Source organism: Anastrepha ludens, chromosome 4 (assembly GCF_028408465.1).
Source record: "Anastrepha ludens isolate Willacy chromosome 4, idAnaLude1.1, whole genome shotgun sequence".
Lineage (NCBI taxonomy): Eukaryota > Metazoa > Arthropoda > Insecta > Diptera > Tephritidae > Anastrepha > Anastrepha ludens.
In genome coordinates this window covers 124,082,352-124,098,470 of record NC_071500.1, presented here as the reverse complement: position 1 = coordinate 124,098,470, position 16,119 = coordinate 124,082,352, and the positions used below count along the sequence as shown (strand labels likewise).

Below are 16,119 nucleotides of genomic sequence, written 5' to 3'. Positions count from 1 at the left end.
TTTCGCAACAAAAAAATATACATAAAACTAATAAATAAATAAAAAATTTGCATCCGCAAAAAATGCGACCCAAGATATGTAAGTCAACGAAAAAACGTAGGATGAATGCCAGGCTGCTTGAAACATGATAAAAATCAACAGCTTGTTTGCAAAACTCCTTTTTGACTTTGATTTTGTGCGCTTTTTAAATAGGTACGACACAATTTTATAAAATTAAATTTTTTTCGATTTCCAAAATACTTAGCAATTTTAACGCATGAATGCGCTGTTGAATTGAAACGTCATACATCAGACTGTCAAGTCATCCTTTTCAAATAAGATATTTCACTAATTTCGGCATAGGAAATGTTCTATATGACTTTCATGCACCCACATACAAGCGTATGTAGGTGTACAGTTGTGTGTATGAAAATAGCAATTCAAGAGTTAATATATTAAGATTTGAATTTGAATGATGAAATTTAAAAATTTTGCAATGCTTGCATAGCAGATTATTAAAATAACATAAAGAATTACTGAGAAAAAAATTCTATAAATTTTACCCATATTTTTTATTTTATTTTTCATTCCTTCCACTCCTCGAAGCAGCATAAGGCCTATACAAGGATCTTCCAATGTACACGTTTTTGTGTTGTAACTTTAATAGCATCCCAAGTGATGCCCATTGAATTTAAGTCGTACAGCGTGGATCTTCGCCAGATATTTTTTGCCATATACTTTCTGGAATTTGCGTAAAAAAATCGTCTGCCGTTAAAATACTAGTGATTGACATGAGTAGCTGAAAATATAAAAAAAACGGGAAAGTCGCCATGAAGAAATCGATTTTATAAATTAATATTTATTTAAAGGTTAGAATGAACAACCAAAGCAACACCTAAATGAAAATTACAAAGCAAAATGGAAGTACCATCTCGTAATATTTAATGCAGTAGTCTATAAGACTGTAAGAACAAAGACGCCGATCTGGTGACCGACATCCAGAGCATTCTTAAATTATGGAGGGAACAATTCTCGAACCTACTAAATAGTGACAGCTGCGCATGTCACAGAGAATGTGAAGATCCCGATACCCCAATCGTTGACGATGGAATTGACGTAACACGGCTAAAGAACAACAATGCCGCGGACGCCGACGAACTGCCGGCTGAGCTATTCAAACATGGCGGCGAGGAGCTGGTAAGGTGCATGCATCAGCTCCTATGCAAAATATGGCCAGATGAATACATGCCGATTGGAATTTAAGTGTGCTCTGCCCAATCCATAGGAAGGGGATCCTGCAATCTGTGCCAATTACCGAGGGATTAGTCTTCTAAATATCGCCTATAAGGTTCTAGCGAGCGTATTGTGTAAAAGGCTGAAGCCCACCGTCAACCAACTGATTGGACCTTATCAGTGTGGCTTCAGACCTGGAAAGTCTACCATCGACCAAATATTGACAATACGCCAAATCTTTGAAAAGACCCACGAAAGGAGAATATACACACACCATATTTTCGTCGACTTCAAAGCTGCATTCGACAGTACGGAAAGGAGTTACCTGTATGCCGCGATGTCTGAATTTGGTATCCCCGCAAAACTAATACGGCTATGTAAGATGACGTTGCTCAACACCAGCAGCGCCGTCAGAATTGGGAAGGACCTCTCCTAGCCGTTTGATACCAAACGAGGTTTCAGACAGGGTGACTCGCTGTCGTGTGACTTCTTTAACCTGATGTTGGAGAGGATCGTACGAGCCGCAGAACTTAATCGCTCACGCACAATTTTTTATAAGAGCGTACAATTGTTGGCGTATGCCGATGATAACGACATCATCGGCCTTAACAACCGCGCTGTTAGTTCTGCCTTCTCCAAACTGGATAAAGAGGCAAAGCGATTGGGTGCGGTGGTGAACGAGGACAAAACGAAGTACCTGTCATCAAACAAACAGTCGGCGCACTTGCGTATCGGCACCCACGTCACTGTTGACAGCTATGATTTCGAGGTTGTAAAAGACTTCGTATACTTAGGAACCAGCATTAACACCGATAACAATGTCAGCCTTGAAATTCAACGTAGAATCTCTCTTGCCAACAAGTGCTACTTTGGACTAAGTTCATCTCTCGATGAACAAAACTAACACTCTACAAGACTCTCATCATGCCCATCCTAACGTAAGGCGCAGAAGCGTGGAGTGTTCGAGAGAAAGATTCTGCGCAAGATTTTTGGACCTTGCACGTTGGCAACGGCGAATATCGCAGGCGATGGAACGATGAGCTGTATGAGCTTTACGACGACATAGACATAGCGCAGCGAATAAAGATCCAGCGGCTACGTTGGCTGGGTCATGTCGTCCGAATGGATACAAACGCTCCGACTCTGAAAGTATTCGATGCGTTACCAGCTGGTGCTAGCAGAGGAAGAGGAGCGCCTCCTCTGCGTTGGAAAGATCAGGTGGAGAAGGACTTGGCTTCACTTGGTGTGTTCAATTGGCGCCGGTTAGCACGAGAAAGAAACGACTGGCGTGCTTTGTTAAGTCTGTGAAGTCTGAGACTTTTGCTTATGTAATATTGCAAGACCAAGCCTCGGCTTACTCTAACAAGATTAAGAATTACATAGAATCTGTCGATCAGCGGTGTAACAGCTTGTTAATGACTAATTGAAAATAATTTGAAAGTGAGATGTTGCAGGAAGAAATCTCTTTTCATCCAAGAAGTACGTCAATGTAAGACAAAAATTTCAGAAGACCACCGATAAATACTCCAATACTACGAGTATCGCTGTGGAAACTAAAAATTTCCAATATTATATTTTGTATGCCTTATTTAAAACACTTCCAAAATAGTTGCCAAAAATGTCGACATATCCATGACTCAAGAGTCGTTGTTAATGTTATTGATGTAGTAGCACAACCATTCCCTATACAAGTACGAAGAATGCTGTTGGAGGGACAGTCCTCGGGCGGTTATAAATCCGGCTCGTTCCAGTAACGCGAAACCGACTGTCGTGAGAACGACTCAATGGTCGTATTGCCAGGTGATATATGCTGTCAGCGTCAAAATAAAGTGTACACCACATATTCATAAGTTTTGACTATTTATTTTGTAATTTCATTTTTTTTTTATCATCAAAATTTCAAACTTTATACTCAGAACTCTTAGAAAAATTTCTGGTTTGCAGTTTTATAGTGATCGCCCCTCGGCAGGCAATGGCAAAAACAGCTCTTCATAAAAACTATTTACCGTTCGGAGTCGGTCCCTCATTTGTGGAATAACATCAAGACGCACACCACAAATAGAAGGAGGAGCTCGGCCAAATATCTAACTGAAGTGTACACGCCAATTATTTATTTATTTTTATTTTTTAAATGCAAGTTTCAAGTTGTTTAAAAATCCGTTGCAAAATTATAAACACACTACCATTTTTTTATAAAAATATAGTTTATACTACAACAAAAACAACATTTTATAACTTTTCTGCGTATGCAGTTTTATAGTTCTTTGGATAGTACACCAAAGCGCAAGTTTCAAGTGACAACAAATTCCGTTGATTTTTGAAATTTTTTTTGCGCTGAGATGTCTTTTTTTCCACATACTTCGTGTACGTGCTCGAATTATTTTTGTGTATACTCACTCCGAATTTTTAACAAATGAATCAATAAATGCTCTTAAAAGTAATTAAAAATTACTTAGATTACAAAAACTGTTATGTTTATCTTATTCTTTCTCAACTTGGAAGTTAAGACCCAAAGCCCTACTATTTTCTTGAACACAGCTGTCTAAATAAGCATGCATGGGGTGATTAGCATATGAGTGGGTGTTATTTTGAAACAACAACAAAATTTGTATAAATTTAGTTTTGTAAATACATGTTCATATATACACCTACATATTCATATACACAAAGCCGAGTAACTGTTTAAGTAGAGCAAACGTATTTGAACATTCCAGTGCCCCTCACAAATAAACATTCCCGTCACCAAAACCTCTCCACATGTTGCTTAATCGCATTATATGAGTAGTCGCCATATTGGCTTTCCACCTACTAACTAAATATGGAAAGCATTATTTGCATGTTGAGTTCACAATGCCTATGAATGGATTATGAAAACCAGTTTGTTATTGTGTAAATTTTAACTATTGAATTTGTTTCCAACCAACCGGCACTCCGCGGCGGCCACAATTAGCCATGGCGTATCCTTTGGCAACGCGGTTCGTATACAAATGGCCGTCTATTTATTTAAATATAAATGATATGTTTTTAATTAGCTTTGGCTTTGAAGCGGCGGTAATACTTTTTAGAAATGCACTGGCTTTGCATCCTAAATGGACAACAGTTGGCGCAAATTGCCGTAAAATAAAATATTGGAAATTTAATAGTTGTACATTATTTGTGAGAGTATATACATATGTATGTATATATTGAGTGTATAGCAGACAATGAGTTATGATTATAAATAAGCCCACAACAGCGTGCAAGCGTGTAGCGCCGATAGTTGTATGTATGTAAGTAGATATCGCTCGGCGATTGGTCACGTTCCCAGATGTTTGACAAACTTTTCTAATTACTCAAATATATTTTCAGTAAACAAGTGCAATGTTGAAATTAATCTGTGACACATGAGCTTGTGGGCATATTTAAATGAATACGAGTTTTCACTGGAAAACTTTTGAATGTGAGACGAGAATTCCAAAAAGTCCTCGATTTTCCTCCCATTAAACATTTAGGGCTGCAATCAGCTGGTATCAGAGTTGAAAACTAAAATGTTTCTTAATTTTTCAATAATGAATCTCAAGAGTACCTTCAATTTAGAGTTATAACACTTCCAACAAAAAAGGGGTTTTTTTGGGTGTGGCATAAATTTTTCGAAAAACCTCCTCATAAAAAAATATCTGCCGTTCGGGGTATGCTTAAAACTGTAGGTCCCTCCATTTGTGGAACAATATCAAGACGCAGACCACAAATAGGAGAAGGAGTTCGGCTAAACACCGAACAGAAGTGTACGCGCCAATTATTTAATTTTTTTATTTTTAAGCATTTTTTAATGAAGACAATTTTATATATAATTATTATATTATGTTATTATTATGTTATAAATTCTTCAAAAATCATAAACACCCAAAATTTGATATTTTTCACAGTTAAAAAAATTATAATTAAGAAATCGGCGATTGAATTGAATAATTGAAAATTCTATCAGCAAAAAAAGATTAACAAATTGAAAATGAATTAATGTATGCTTTATACTTATACCGACGGCATAGTGAGACCATATGGTAATGCTCACCAAAACAACATAAATTTATGTACACAAATACAAGCTGCAATCATACGGCAGCCAAGCAAGCATCAGCCCAACACAAGTACGAATGTTGCAGGCTGCCAAAGAAACTTTGCTGCTCACTTAAAATAAACGAAGTCAATGCAGAATACTTATATGTGTGTGTGTGAATGCATGCTCATTTCGAAGCAAGAGTGTATGGAGCGAAGTGCAATACAAAAGTCACGAGTTCCAAATTGTGGCCACACAGAAAACGTCAAAAGTCAAAAAGTTACATTAAAAGGGGAAAGGTACATACGTGCATATGTGCGTGTACGTATGGATGATTGTGTGTGACACGTTTATTTAACCCTTTCTACAGGCACCCAACAACATTACTAAATGTGGGGTGGGTGAAAATGTGATTTATAGCCGCATGTATACATACATATCAATGAGATTGCATACATATGTGTACGTTTATATGACAGTTTACATAAGGAGAATGCGGGTGTTGTAGCAAATGCGTGAATTTTCGAAACGCTTTAATTGGCTTATCACATCAATTTTTGTTACTTTCGAATGCTTTAATAAAAACCAAGGGTTTTACAAATATTTCAATTCTCATTCATTTGTAGGTAAATTAGGCCATCAAGTGTTTAAATGACAACATCAAACGATTTACATATTTACATGTATGCGCATATGTTCGTGCACGTGATTGCCATAATAAAGCGCCGGGCAAGCATAAATAAACGCGTCTTCTGGCCATTATGCGGCTGGAGTGTGCTCTTGACAATTGTACTTGTACTCTGTTATTGTGGCAGCGCTTCTTAACAACACTTACGTTGTTTTTTGAGTGGTGCCACAAAGGCTTACATCGCCAATGAAAATGCAAACAACCCTTTGAGCTGTTCATTTTTTCATTTTCCAGTCTTCAAAATTAGCTATTAATTCAGCCGTTTCCAACCACTTGAGTGTCGAGTAGATTTTTCGCAACATTCAAGTGTTGATCGAGCTGCGTTTGGCAGCCTGTGCGTTTTTCTTTACAGAAAATTCTTTGATATTTTTAAGTACTCTTAATCATCTTTTTGATTGTGCGAAAATCTGAACCTTGATATATTCAAAACTCATTCAATAAGAAATTTGTCATTCAAGAGAAAGGAGCCATGGACAAAAAAACTCTTTGCTAAACTGATTTATATCTACATACGTATGTATATATTTGTTTAATTTATATTTACATACATATGTATGTATGTATTTGAAATGCAATGTCCGTATTTCATTTTGGTTTTCGGGGTTTAAAAATTTAACCTCGGAAAAAAAGCACCCTTTATATGCTAATTAATTGTTTAAGAAACAAGCAGGTCAAATCTGATTAAAATGAAGAAAGCACAGTGCTTGCCAACAAATTGGACTCATCAATAATGCCAATTCTAAGCGGTGGAAAATTTAAAATTTTATAATTAAATATAAATTTCTATAAATTAATTTCCATCTGGCAATATATCGGGTGCTTTTTAGACCTGAAAAACTTAAAATGATAACACCAAACAGAAATATTTTTGAAATAAATTAGTTTAATATAATCTGGTAGATAATTTCATGGCATTTCATTCAAAAAATCAATAGTCCATTCGATCAGTCCAATTTTTGACTACTTGGCAAACCTTACTGAACAGAAATGTCAACACAGTTTCCCATCAAACCTTTGTTATCGATATCGATAGTTCTCATGCAGCTAAAAAAAAACTCCCGATAAATGCTATAGTGGTTAAACTCGAGCCAACACATTCGCTATTGAATACTGCGGTGCTCATGAAAATATCGTAGTTTCAGCCCGATTAAGGAACTCTCAGTTGTTGCCTATAGCCAGTCTTGCGTTCTCGTTCTCGTTACGCCCTCGTTCCATAAGAAAATATAATCTTGAGAAATCTCATTTCAAACAAATCCACAGTGCTCAAGATTTTTTCGTATTATGAAAAAGTAAATTTCGAAAAACAAGTTTTAAATTTTCAATACCTTGCACAGGGACAAAAATTCCCTGCTCTGAACAAAATTCTGCTGATAACTCAAACCAAGGATTTTCAACTCAAGTCGTTTTTTTTAAGGTTGTTCTATCGATCTTAATTGCCACCTTTTTAAAATTATGAATATAACCTCAAAAATTCGTTTGAATTCTACTTTGAAAATTTGTATTGGAAGTTTTTTGGGTCACTGATGGTAAATTTAATTTAATGTGGAAAAAAGACTTGAAACAAATTTAAAGAGTATAAAATGGTAGCCGGAATACGACAAATATTGGGTTGCCAACTAAGTAATTGCGGATTTTTTTTTAGAATATCAAAGACAATTTTCTCATGGAACCTTTTGCCATCTTTCAGGTAGCTTCATAATCCCACATTTATCAAACTTCTGGTGTTTATTAGCAAAAAACTGAATCAGGTACAATTTGATATCATCATCATTATTGAAATTTTTGCCATTCAAGGAGTTTTGTAAAGATCGAAACCAAAAGTAATCAGATGGTGCAAGATGTGGCAAAATATACCAACCACGCTCCAATAATTTTGGAGGAGTGGCCAAAGATGTGTGTGGCCTTGCTTCGATTTGTTCGATTTGTCTATTCGGACCGCTTTTCTTTAACTGCATTGTTTAATTTCGTTAGTTGTTCAATGTAGACATCATAATTGATCGTTCGGTTTGGTGATAAGAGTTCAAGGTAGACAATTCCTTTGTAATCCCACCAAACTGATAACAAAACCTTCTTTCGATGAATATCAGCTTTTGCTGTTGTTTGAGTTGGTTCACCTGGCCTGCTCCACGAAGCAAATATGACGAAAATGTTTCTTTTGATTTTCAATTTTTCAACAAACGCCAAACGAAAACTACGCAACCGATCAAAAACCTTTTCTTACTGATTGACAGCTGAATTGTCGACTATCAAATAACAAAATGTGTGTTACATTTGTACTACGTCTGCAAACCTAAAAAGTCAACTGAAGCCATCTATAAGTGAAATCCACAATTACTTAGTTGCCAACCCAATAGTTCCCCTTAAATTGGGTACCTAAATGTTATATTATTACTTGAACAATTCTTTCGTAAAATCGAAGAACCTTTCTTATTAACAAAATTTTACAAAAATCACTAAAACTTCATAAAATTGCTACATCGGAAATAAGTATATTTGTACATATACACACCTAATTAAATGTACGGGCATTCCTGTAAACGCTTCCAGAAATAATCTTCCTTATAACATTGTTCTTATCGCCGTAGGGGAACCTCATTTCACCAACATCAATAAAAAAATACCATCTCAAAAAATTACTATTTCCTACTATGTACAAATAAATTTATTTTTAGTTGTCTCTTATTGAAATTGTTTATATTTTTTATCAAAATAAGTTTATTTCACTGTTAGCAACAGCTAGATGATACTTTGGCAGGAGTTTAACTGCAATATCTGAAAAATACACCACTAAGCACTACCCAATTTCTACTCTCTATTTTGGGCTTTGTGGTGTAGTCGCGCATGAATTCTATTTTCTGACCAAAAAAATTAAAAGCACATTTGTAAATATGGGGAAGCGCTGTTAAATTCATATAAGAGTAATACAAATATGTCTACATGCATATGTATGCGCATATGTGTGAGTGAACTATGGTTAACCACAATGTTATGAAGGCACAATAAATATAAGCAGTTGTCACAGCGAACAAGGCAAACACTGATGTCTAAATATCTAATACAAAACCTCTGAATTAAACATAACCAACTAACGAATCAGTAAATAATAAGCCGATTTTTTTCTTACTTTTATTTGTACACGAGGCTTCGCATATCTGGCCTAAAATATTATACAATATTTTACATTTTGGTTTTATAGAAATTTTTCAACTGAATCAACTGCTGGAAACAGTTACAGTTGGACTCGTTTGTTGTTTTTAACAACGACAATTTGTTTTGCGGTTTTCTGTGGTCGGCAACAGAGTTTTGCTTGTGACAGTTGGATTTTTTTTGCGGGCGCTAAAATTATTAAAATAATTAAAAGAGGTATAAATGCGGACAAGCGTACATTCCAGGGTGTACATGTGTGTTGTATGTAGCTGCATTGGTATGCAAAGGTGTTTTTGCGATTAAAAACTGTTGTCTTCACGCCCAGTTGTTATGCGAATACTTTAGTTGAAAATCAAAAAAAATTCTAGCGACTTTTACATTAAAAATTAATGTTTTGTGTAAAAAGTAGTTGGCAGCATGTTTTTGAAAATGATGTACATCCTTAGCAATTGCTCGCTCCTATTTTCCCTTCCTATCGTACGAGTCTTATGTGGAAAAAATAGCCTTTACTATGATATTGTAAATCACAAGATTTACATTCCTTCAGCGTATCTAATAAATCGCAATAATTGCTATGTATTACAACTATGAAAACCCCCTAAACACATTCTAACTGTACACTTAGACATTATTCAAATCCATATGCATGCAAAAGTCGTTAACTCTCAAATCATTCCCGTACACTCTCCTCGAAAGCCGGGGAAGGATATGTGCAGCAATCAAAGTCAAAGCAATTAATTAAACCAATTCGAACACGTTAAATACGTGTTAAAAATATCTGAAACCACCCAACGTATCATGGATTTTATTGGTCCACCAACAACACTTTCTGCCAGTAACAAAGCCGGAAAATTTATGACCTCAATATTCCATGTACTACTCGTGTAATGCATATTTGTTCAATGAGCTTTACATATTTTCGAATACCTAAAACGATTGCCCTTTGCTAAATAAAGAAATTTATCTAAACTGGGGAAAATGTTGAACACTGAATCCATTCCCTTCCCCTTGTTTTCACTTCACCATCTACACTTAAGTAAATATGCCGGTACTATGCAAAATAAAGTCCCCCTATTTCGAGTGTGAGTTTTATAGATTTTCAAAAATGTAATGAAAACAATTTTCAAATTCCAACGGCACACTTTTGTTGGCATTCCTTTTCCTATTTCTGTTGTGTCGTTTGCAATGTAGTGGGGAAATGGCTTTATATTGGGGAGCAAATTTTTAAAGCCAAATTTACCGCATATTTGCTTCTTCAATAAGCAGACGATTAATTTTTATTGCTGTAAATGGTACGTAATTGGCAGTAACCAGAATAAGGGAGTATGCATTCTCAGATAGGGTGGGGGTGGCCACTTTTTGCTTCGTATGTAGTGTTTTTCAACAGCACAAGTGATTGATGAATTATAATAAGATTTTGAAAATATGGTATAGTGTAGAATTGGTTGTTTGCAAGTTTTAATACAATTTATGAAATATTTCAAATAAAAGATTTGTTGTGATTTAATTGAAGGACATTCAAATTTTCATTGTAGACCAGGAAATTGTGTGACAGTATTTGCCTACTTTTATGGAAAAGCAGTAAGCATTAGAGGCCTTATTTGTTCCATACATTTTGCTAAATTGTTTGCAATCTTTCCTTCGGCAGTAGAATATGTATGAAAATAGGATGCTGAAAACCAAACAAAATGGAAATTAAAATTACAGTTTTGAAAAAATTGAAAACCGCGATTTAAAAGTTTGCTATACAACAGCTTTAAGTCCTGAAGAAAAAAAGTAGTTTGGCCTTTTATAAAATAAGCCAGCCTGAAGTGTCTATTTGCTACTTTTTTATGAATTTTCAAATATATTTGTGAGAATTGTCCCAAGGCGAATCTATTAAAGGTTGTATCCAAGGCGAATTGAGTATCTTAGGTGGCGCCATTAAAAAACTATTACTTCATTTTTCGTGATTTTGACAAGTCTGACGTCAGCTCCCTTCGCAATACAAAACAAACGAACAAAAAAAACAAAAAGAAGGACAATTTGCAGGTTTGTGAAAATTCAGTGAGTGGCCTAGTAATATTGTGATTTGTAAGATTAAAACTAAACAAACGAATGCAAACGAAGTGCCGTTCGTTAATTGTTAGAGCACAAATTAATATAATGCCTCCAAATGCATGTTTTTTGCGGATGGCGCCGTGGCAAGAAAGTGTGTGTGTGTGTATGTGCGTGTAACTTCTGATGTATAGTTGTTCCCATTGCTTTCGCCCACTCTTCTGCTTCACAAACAAGTAATTCCCCTTGCTTTTGGGCATTGACGACACAGCGAACTCGGAAGGCGCAACCATGTATTCTATCATTCTTGATAAAACAAGGCGAATTCATGCTTTGCTTTCTACTTTGACAATCAAACCTACAAGACATTGTTGTTGGTCTAGCGCCACCACCTTTAATGAATGCGCCTTGGGTCCAGATAGTAGCAGTTTTTCCTAAATTCAAATACTTTAAATTGTAGAAAATTTAATGCAGTTAAAAAAAACAGGTTTCAAATCAAATTGTACAAGGTGGCGCAAAATTTAAATACAAATACATCGAAAAATGAAAATATTGTAAAATTGTGTTAAAAGAAGCAAAAGTGATACTACAAGGTGGCACAGAATTTATCACTCACTCGAATTATAATTTTTTCAAATAACGTCGTACGTCCATCATATTTGACACTTGTGAACTGGACTACACAAACAAGCAAGCAATGGAGCGCGTAAAGGTCAAAATAAAAAAATGTCCATCACTCAAAACAATTTCTTTTTTAATTAGCAAAAAAGTTATTCAAAAAAAAAATTTAATGATTAATTTTGCGTCACCTTGTATTTGAATTAGCCTTACATAACGGTTTATCAGAAGTTTATCCTGAAGTAAATTTCCATTCAACAGATAAATTATCTTCCCACATCTACACCCTACGCGTATTCTTAACATACTTAGGCATTTCCATCAACTTGGTACCGAAAGGTGCCGTTGTGATTTGACCTCTAGAAACTATGAACAGTCATACTTGATATGGTGGAAAAATATATTAATTTTTAAGGCCCTAATAAACGTTTATGTTGTATGTATTTATGTATGCATGTATGTACATTAGGCCGAGTAGATTTGTGGGGAGGCAAAAAATCGCCCATTGCTCTGTGAAAATCATATTCTAGGGATCAAAATAAGAAACTTTGCCGAAGGAACCATACCTCTAAAACGAATTCTGATGTCCCCCAATTTGGGTCGAACTTTTTAGTTTTTTTTCTCATGTAAAGGCCAAAAATGGTGATATTTTGAAATGATTGTATGGGGAACCACCCAGGGGAGTTCCAGGGGTTGTGCCACTGGCATGGGTGGATCGGCCGTCCAAAGTTAGTGGGGGACGGTCACACATTTGGACTCGATTGGAGCACTCTAAATGGGTCAAAGTGGTATTTTTCGTTCGACCCAAATTGGGGGACATCAGAATTCGTTTTAGAGGTATGGTTCCTTCGACAAAGTTTCTTATTTTGATCCCTAGAATACGATTTTCACAGAGCAATGAGCGATTTTGTACATATATAATATGTATGTATATAACACCGGATGCAAAAATTTAAAAAATTAAAAAACTTTTAAAAATTACTGTTCCAGAAATTTATTGAATCTTCTCTTTAACAACGCTTATTTTCACACATAGTTACGCGCAAGCATATTTTTTCATATATACGAGTGCATACATATGTATGTGTGTAAATTTTCGAATATAAAATTTACTCATTAATTTTTTCGCAAATATGTTTTCATATCTTTGTACCTCAATTATTTTCCACTTAACTGCACTCATTCAAACGTGTCGGATGGCCAATTAAATCAATTTAACATACATTTAATTAAATGCCCACACATTACTGTCCCTGTTGTCGTTTGACATGCCTCAGCCATTATGGCACACAAACGCGCAACAAAACCAAAAACATGCAGATACGCATTTCAGCAACCATTCATTCAAACAGCCAATTGCCCTTCCTTAATTTTTTGCGAATTGAAACAGACCACAACAAAAAACAATGCTCCCAAAAAATATTTCAACTGATTTGTTTTTTTTTTTATTCGTCCTTTACCACAGATGTCCACAGCAACAATGGTGGCGGCAGCAATAGCAGTAGTAGTAGCGGTGGCATTGGTGGGATCAAAGCGTCATCAGCAGCTGCAACGGCAACTTCCATGGCGGCCGCCGCTGCGGCCGTAGCCGCCTCAGTGGCGTCAACCACATCCTCGCCTGCGTCAGTAAATCATCTCGGTCATCACCATCATCATACACACCATCATCACCATCATCCGAATGGTGGCCTGTTAGCCGCGGCGAGTTTGGGTGGCATGGGTAGCCTCGGTATACCGGTAAGCTGTGCAGGTTTGCGCGGTGTGACGAGTGGTCTCAGTGGCTTGACCACAGCTGGTGCCGTTGGTGTGGGCATTGGCAGCGGTGGCAGTTCGAGTGGCAGCAATAGTAGCGGCCTAGCAAGTGTACTCAGTTTGCCGCCAGGTCATGTGCCAGATATTTGCCCCATCTGTGGTATTAAAATTTCGGCAGAAGAATGGAATTCACACTTTCTGACCGAACTGGACCGGCTCTATAAGCTGAGCTCGGGTTTGGAACGTACGAATTTACAAGCATCTTACATGTTTGCACCGCCATGTCCGGCGCAAGAGAATGCCATACGCACCAGCCATAATCGCTGGGAGGTAAGTGAAATGATGTCGTTGTTGTGGATTTATGTGGCATTAGAAGTTGTTTATCACATTTATTTGAATAGTCAAACAATTATTAGTGTTTTGAATGTTGTTATTTGGATTTATAGACTTTCCAAAGGATACGCAATAATAGACAAAATCGTTTAAGAATAAAGGGGCGAAAACGGAAATATGGAAATGATCTGTACTTTATGGAAAATCTCTTCTGCAATTCCTGCCCGATATGCAAGCGAAAATACGCGATCGAAGCTGGAAAGATGCCGCCGGAGGTGAGTTGACACTTTGGCTAGAAAAGTTAGGAAAATTCAGGTGAAAGTGAATAAGAGCTTAAGTATTATAGAAAGTAGCATAAAGCACTGAGCACTACAATTGCCCTAGTATAGATTTAAATTTGGATTTATTGGAGGTTTGCACTTCGACCTCATTATCTTTCGGGCTCTGCTCTCGTATATAAATATTAGTTAACAGTACTATGTTTAACGGTTAACAGTATTTTTTGAAGACTGCCTAAGTGAGGGCAGCTATTTGCTGATTGCGCACTATTTTACTCACCCATATCTAAATTTAGCCATATCAACTTAAAAAACAAAAATAATTGCTTGGTATATTCTACGAATTTATAAAATTTAGTGTGGCAAAAAGTCTGGCTGATATGTAACAGACGGTCACCCATCCACATGCGCCAAAAATATTAAAGAAAAAAATGTACTCGATGAGAAAGCAGCCGATGCTGATGACTCGCTCGTATCGGGACAAAACTTTTACACAATCTTTTGGGAAAAAAGGTTTTTTCGGTAGCTTTAAATTAAAAAAAGAAACAAACACGAAACTTCCAAAAATTTTCCCATTTTGGGTATAAAAAAACACTAAATTTATTGCGAAGAGCAAATGGTTAGCAATACTGCACAACTCGGAAAAACGTGACGTCACGCACTCTCTGATGGGCGTAATCTTCTTTCTATCATTCTTGGATAGATACCAGGTTTGCTCGTTAGGTATGGTGAAAAAAAATTTTGAGGGGAACTTTGGATTCTCATTCGTTTTGTATTTCACAAAATTTAGATTTAGCTTAGTGAAGCACAAAACGAATGACGTCGGCATATCTGTCAAATTCGCTCAGAGCCGAATAACGGTGTGCTAGGTAGAACACCTCTAAAAATATTTTCACCATGATCTCAGCCCATCAGCTGATTCTGTCAAATTCGCCCAGAGCCGAATAACGGTATGTTAAAGAGCTCACCTTTGAAATCTTTTCACCATGAGTTCAACGGATCACGTATCTCACCTTGTACTCGACTATATGAAAACAACTGGGTTGGTAGCTTTCCTCATGCTACGTATTCACCTGGCATGTCCGCGTGTAAGTTGTTCTTGCTCGCACAGTTCATGTTGGAATGCAAAGAAATTATGGTTGGACGGAAATTTTAAAAGCACTCAGGATATATTGGTCATTGCACTTAAGGCTAGGAAAGGGGACTCATATTACTATTTCGAGGAAAGAGTTTTGCGGTGAATGTGGCGATTAAGCAAACAGAAAGAAGTTATAAGAAACGTTGGAAAGTATATCAAATAAATATGAAAGAATAGTTGAAGAGATTTTATTTCAGTGATAACTTCAGGGTCATTTTTTTAACAGAAGTTGTGCTTGTATGCATCACACAGGGTGCGCGCGTTTAAAGCCATCTTCCGGAAATTCCTTATGAATCTTTTAGACAACTTCTTGCATTATATTTTAGTGCCGATAATTTTTGATTCTGCGGAATATTCGCTTTTTTTGTGGTGCACAATTTTATTTTTCTCAGGTTAGCTCTACTATTGGGCTAAGATTCTACACAACTTTTCTGCTCTCTAACTTCTTTTTTATTTGTATTTACTAAAAACCGTTTCAGGAGGACACCAAAATGCAAGAAGAAATCGAAACGGTTGATGTGGAGAGTTGCAATGATGATGTGCCCGATTCCGGCTCCGAACTCACCTCACACTCTCAGCTCAGTGTGAACAGTTTGAGCCATGGACATCACCATAATAACATTGGTAATACGACGTTGAGCACCAATATGCACAGCAGCAATAGTCAGCCCGGAAAATTAGATGGAATCTTGTACCGAACGGCTTGTGTGATCAATAAAGATGCAGCAAATAGTGAGGATGATTTGAATGCAACCAGCACTAGTGGGGGAGGAGGCGGTGGTATTGCACCAAATTGGAATCAGGCGCAACACAATACAGCTGCCACCATTACGACGCAACAAGGACATATCAGTGGTAAGAAACTTTAATGAAATTTGTG

The 16,119-nt window shown here is 36.5% G+C and overlaps 1 protein-coding gene across 1 annotated transcript in view; it reads left to right on the top strand.

Moving 5' to 3' along the window:
• The window catches only part of LOC128861027 (protein Teyrha-meyrha), a 54,940-nt gene that overhangs the window by 34,946 nt on the left and 3,875 nt on the right, over positions 1-16,119 (top strand). Inside the window, exons 4-6 of the mRNA XM_054098897.1 lie at positions 13,204-13,820; positions 13,937-14,098; positions 15,719-16,094. Of these exons, the coding sequence (XP_053954872.1) occupies positions 13,204-13,820; positions 13,937-14,098; positions 15,719-16,094 (1,155 nt within the window). The remainder of the gene's footprint in view (positions 1-13,203; positions 13,821-13,936; positions 14,099-15,718; positions 16,095-16,119) is intronic.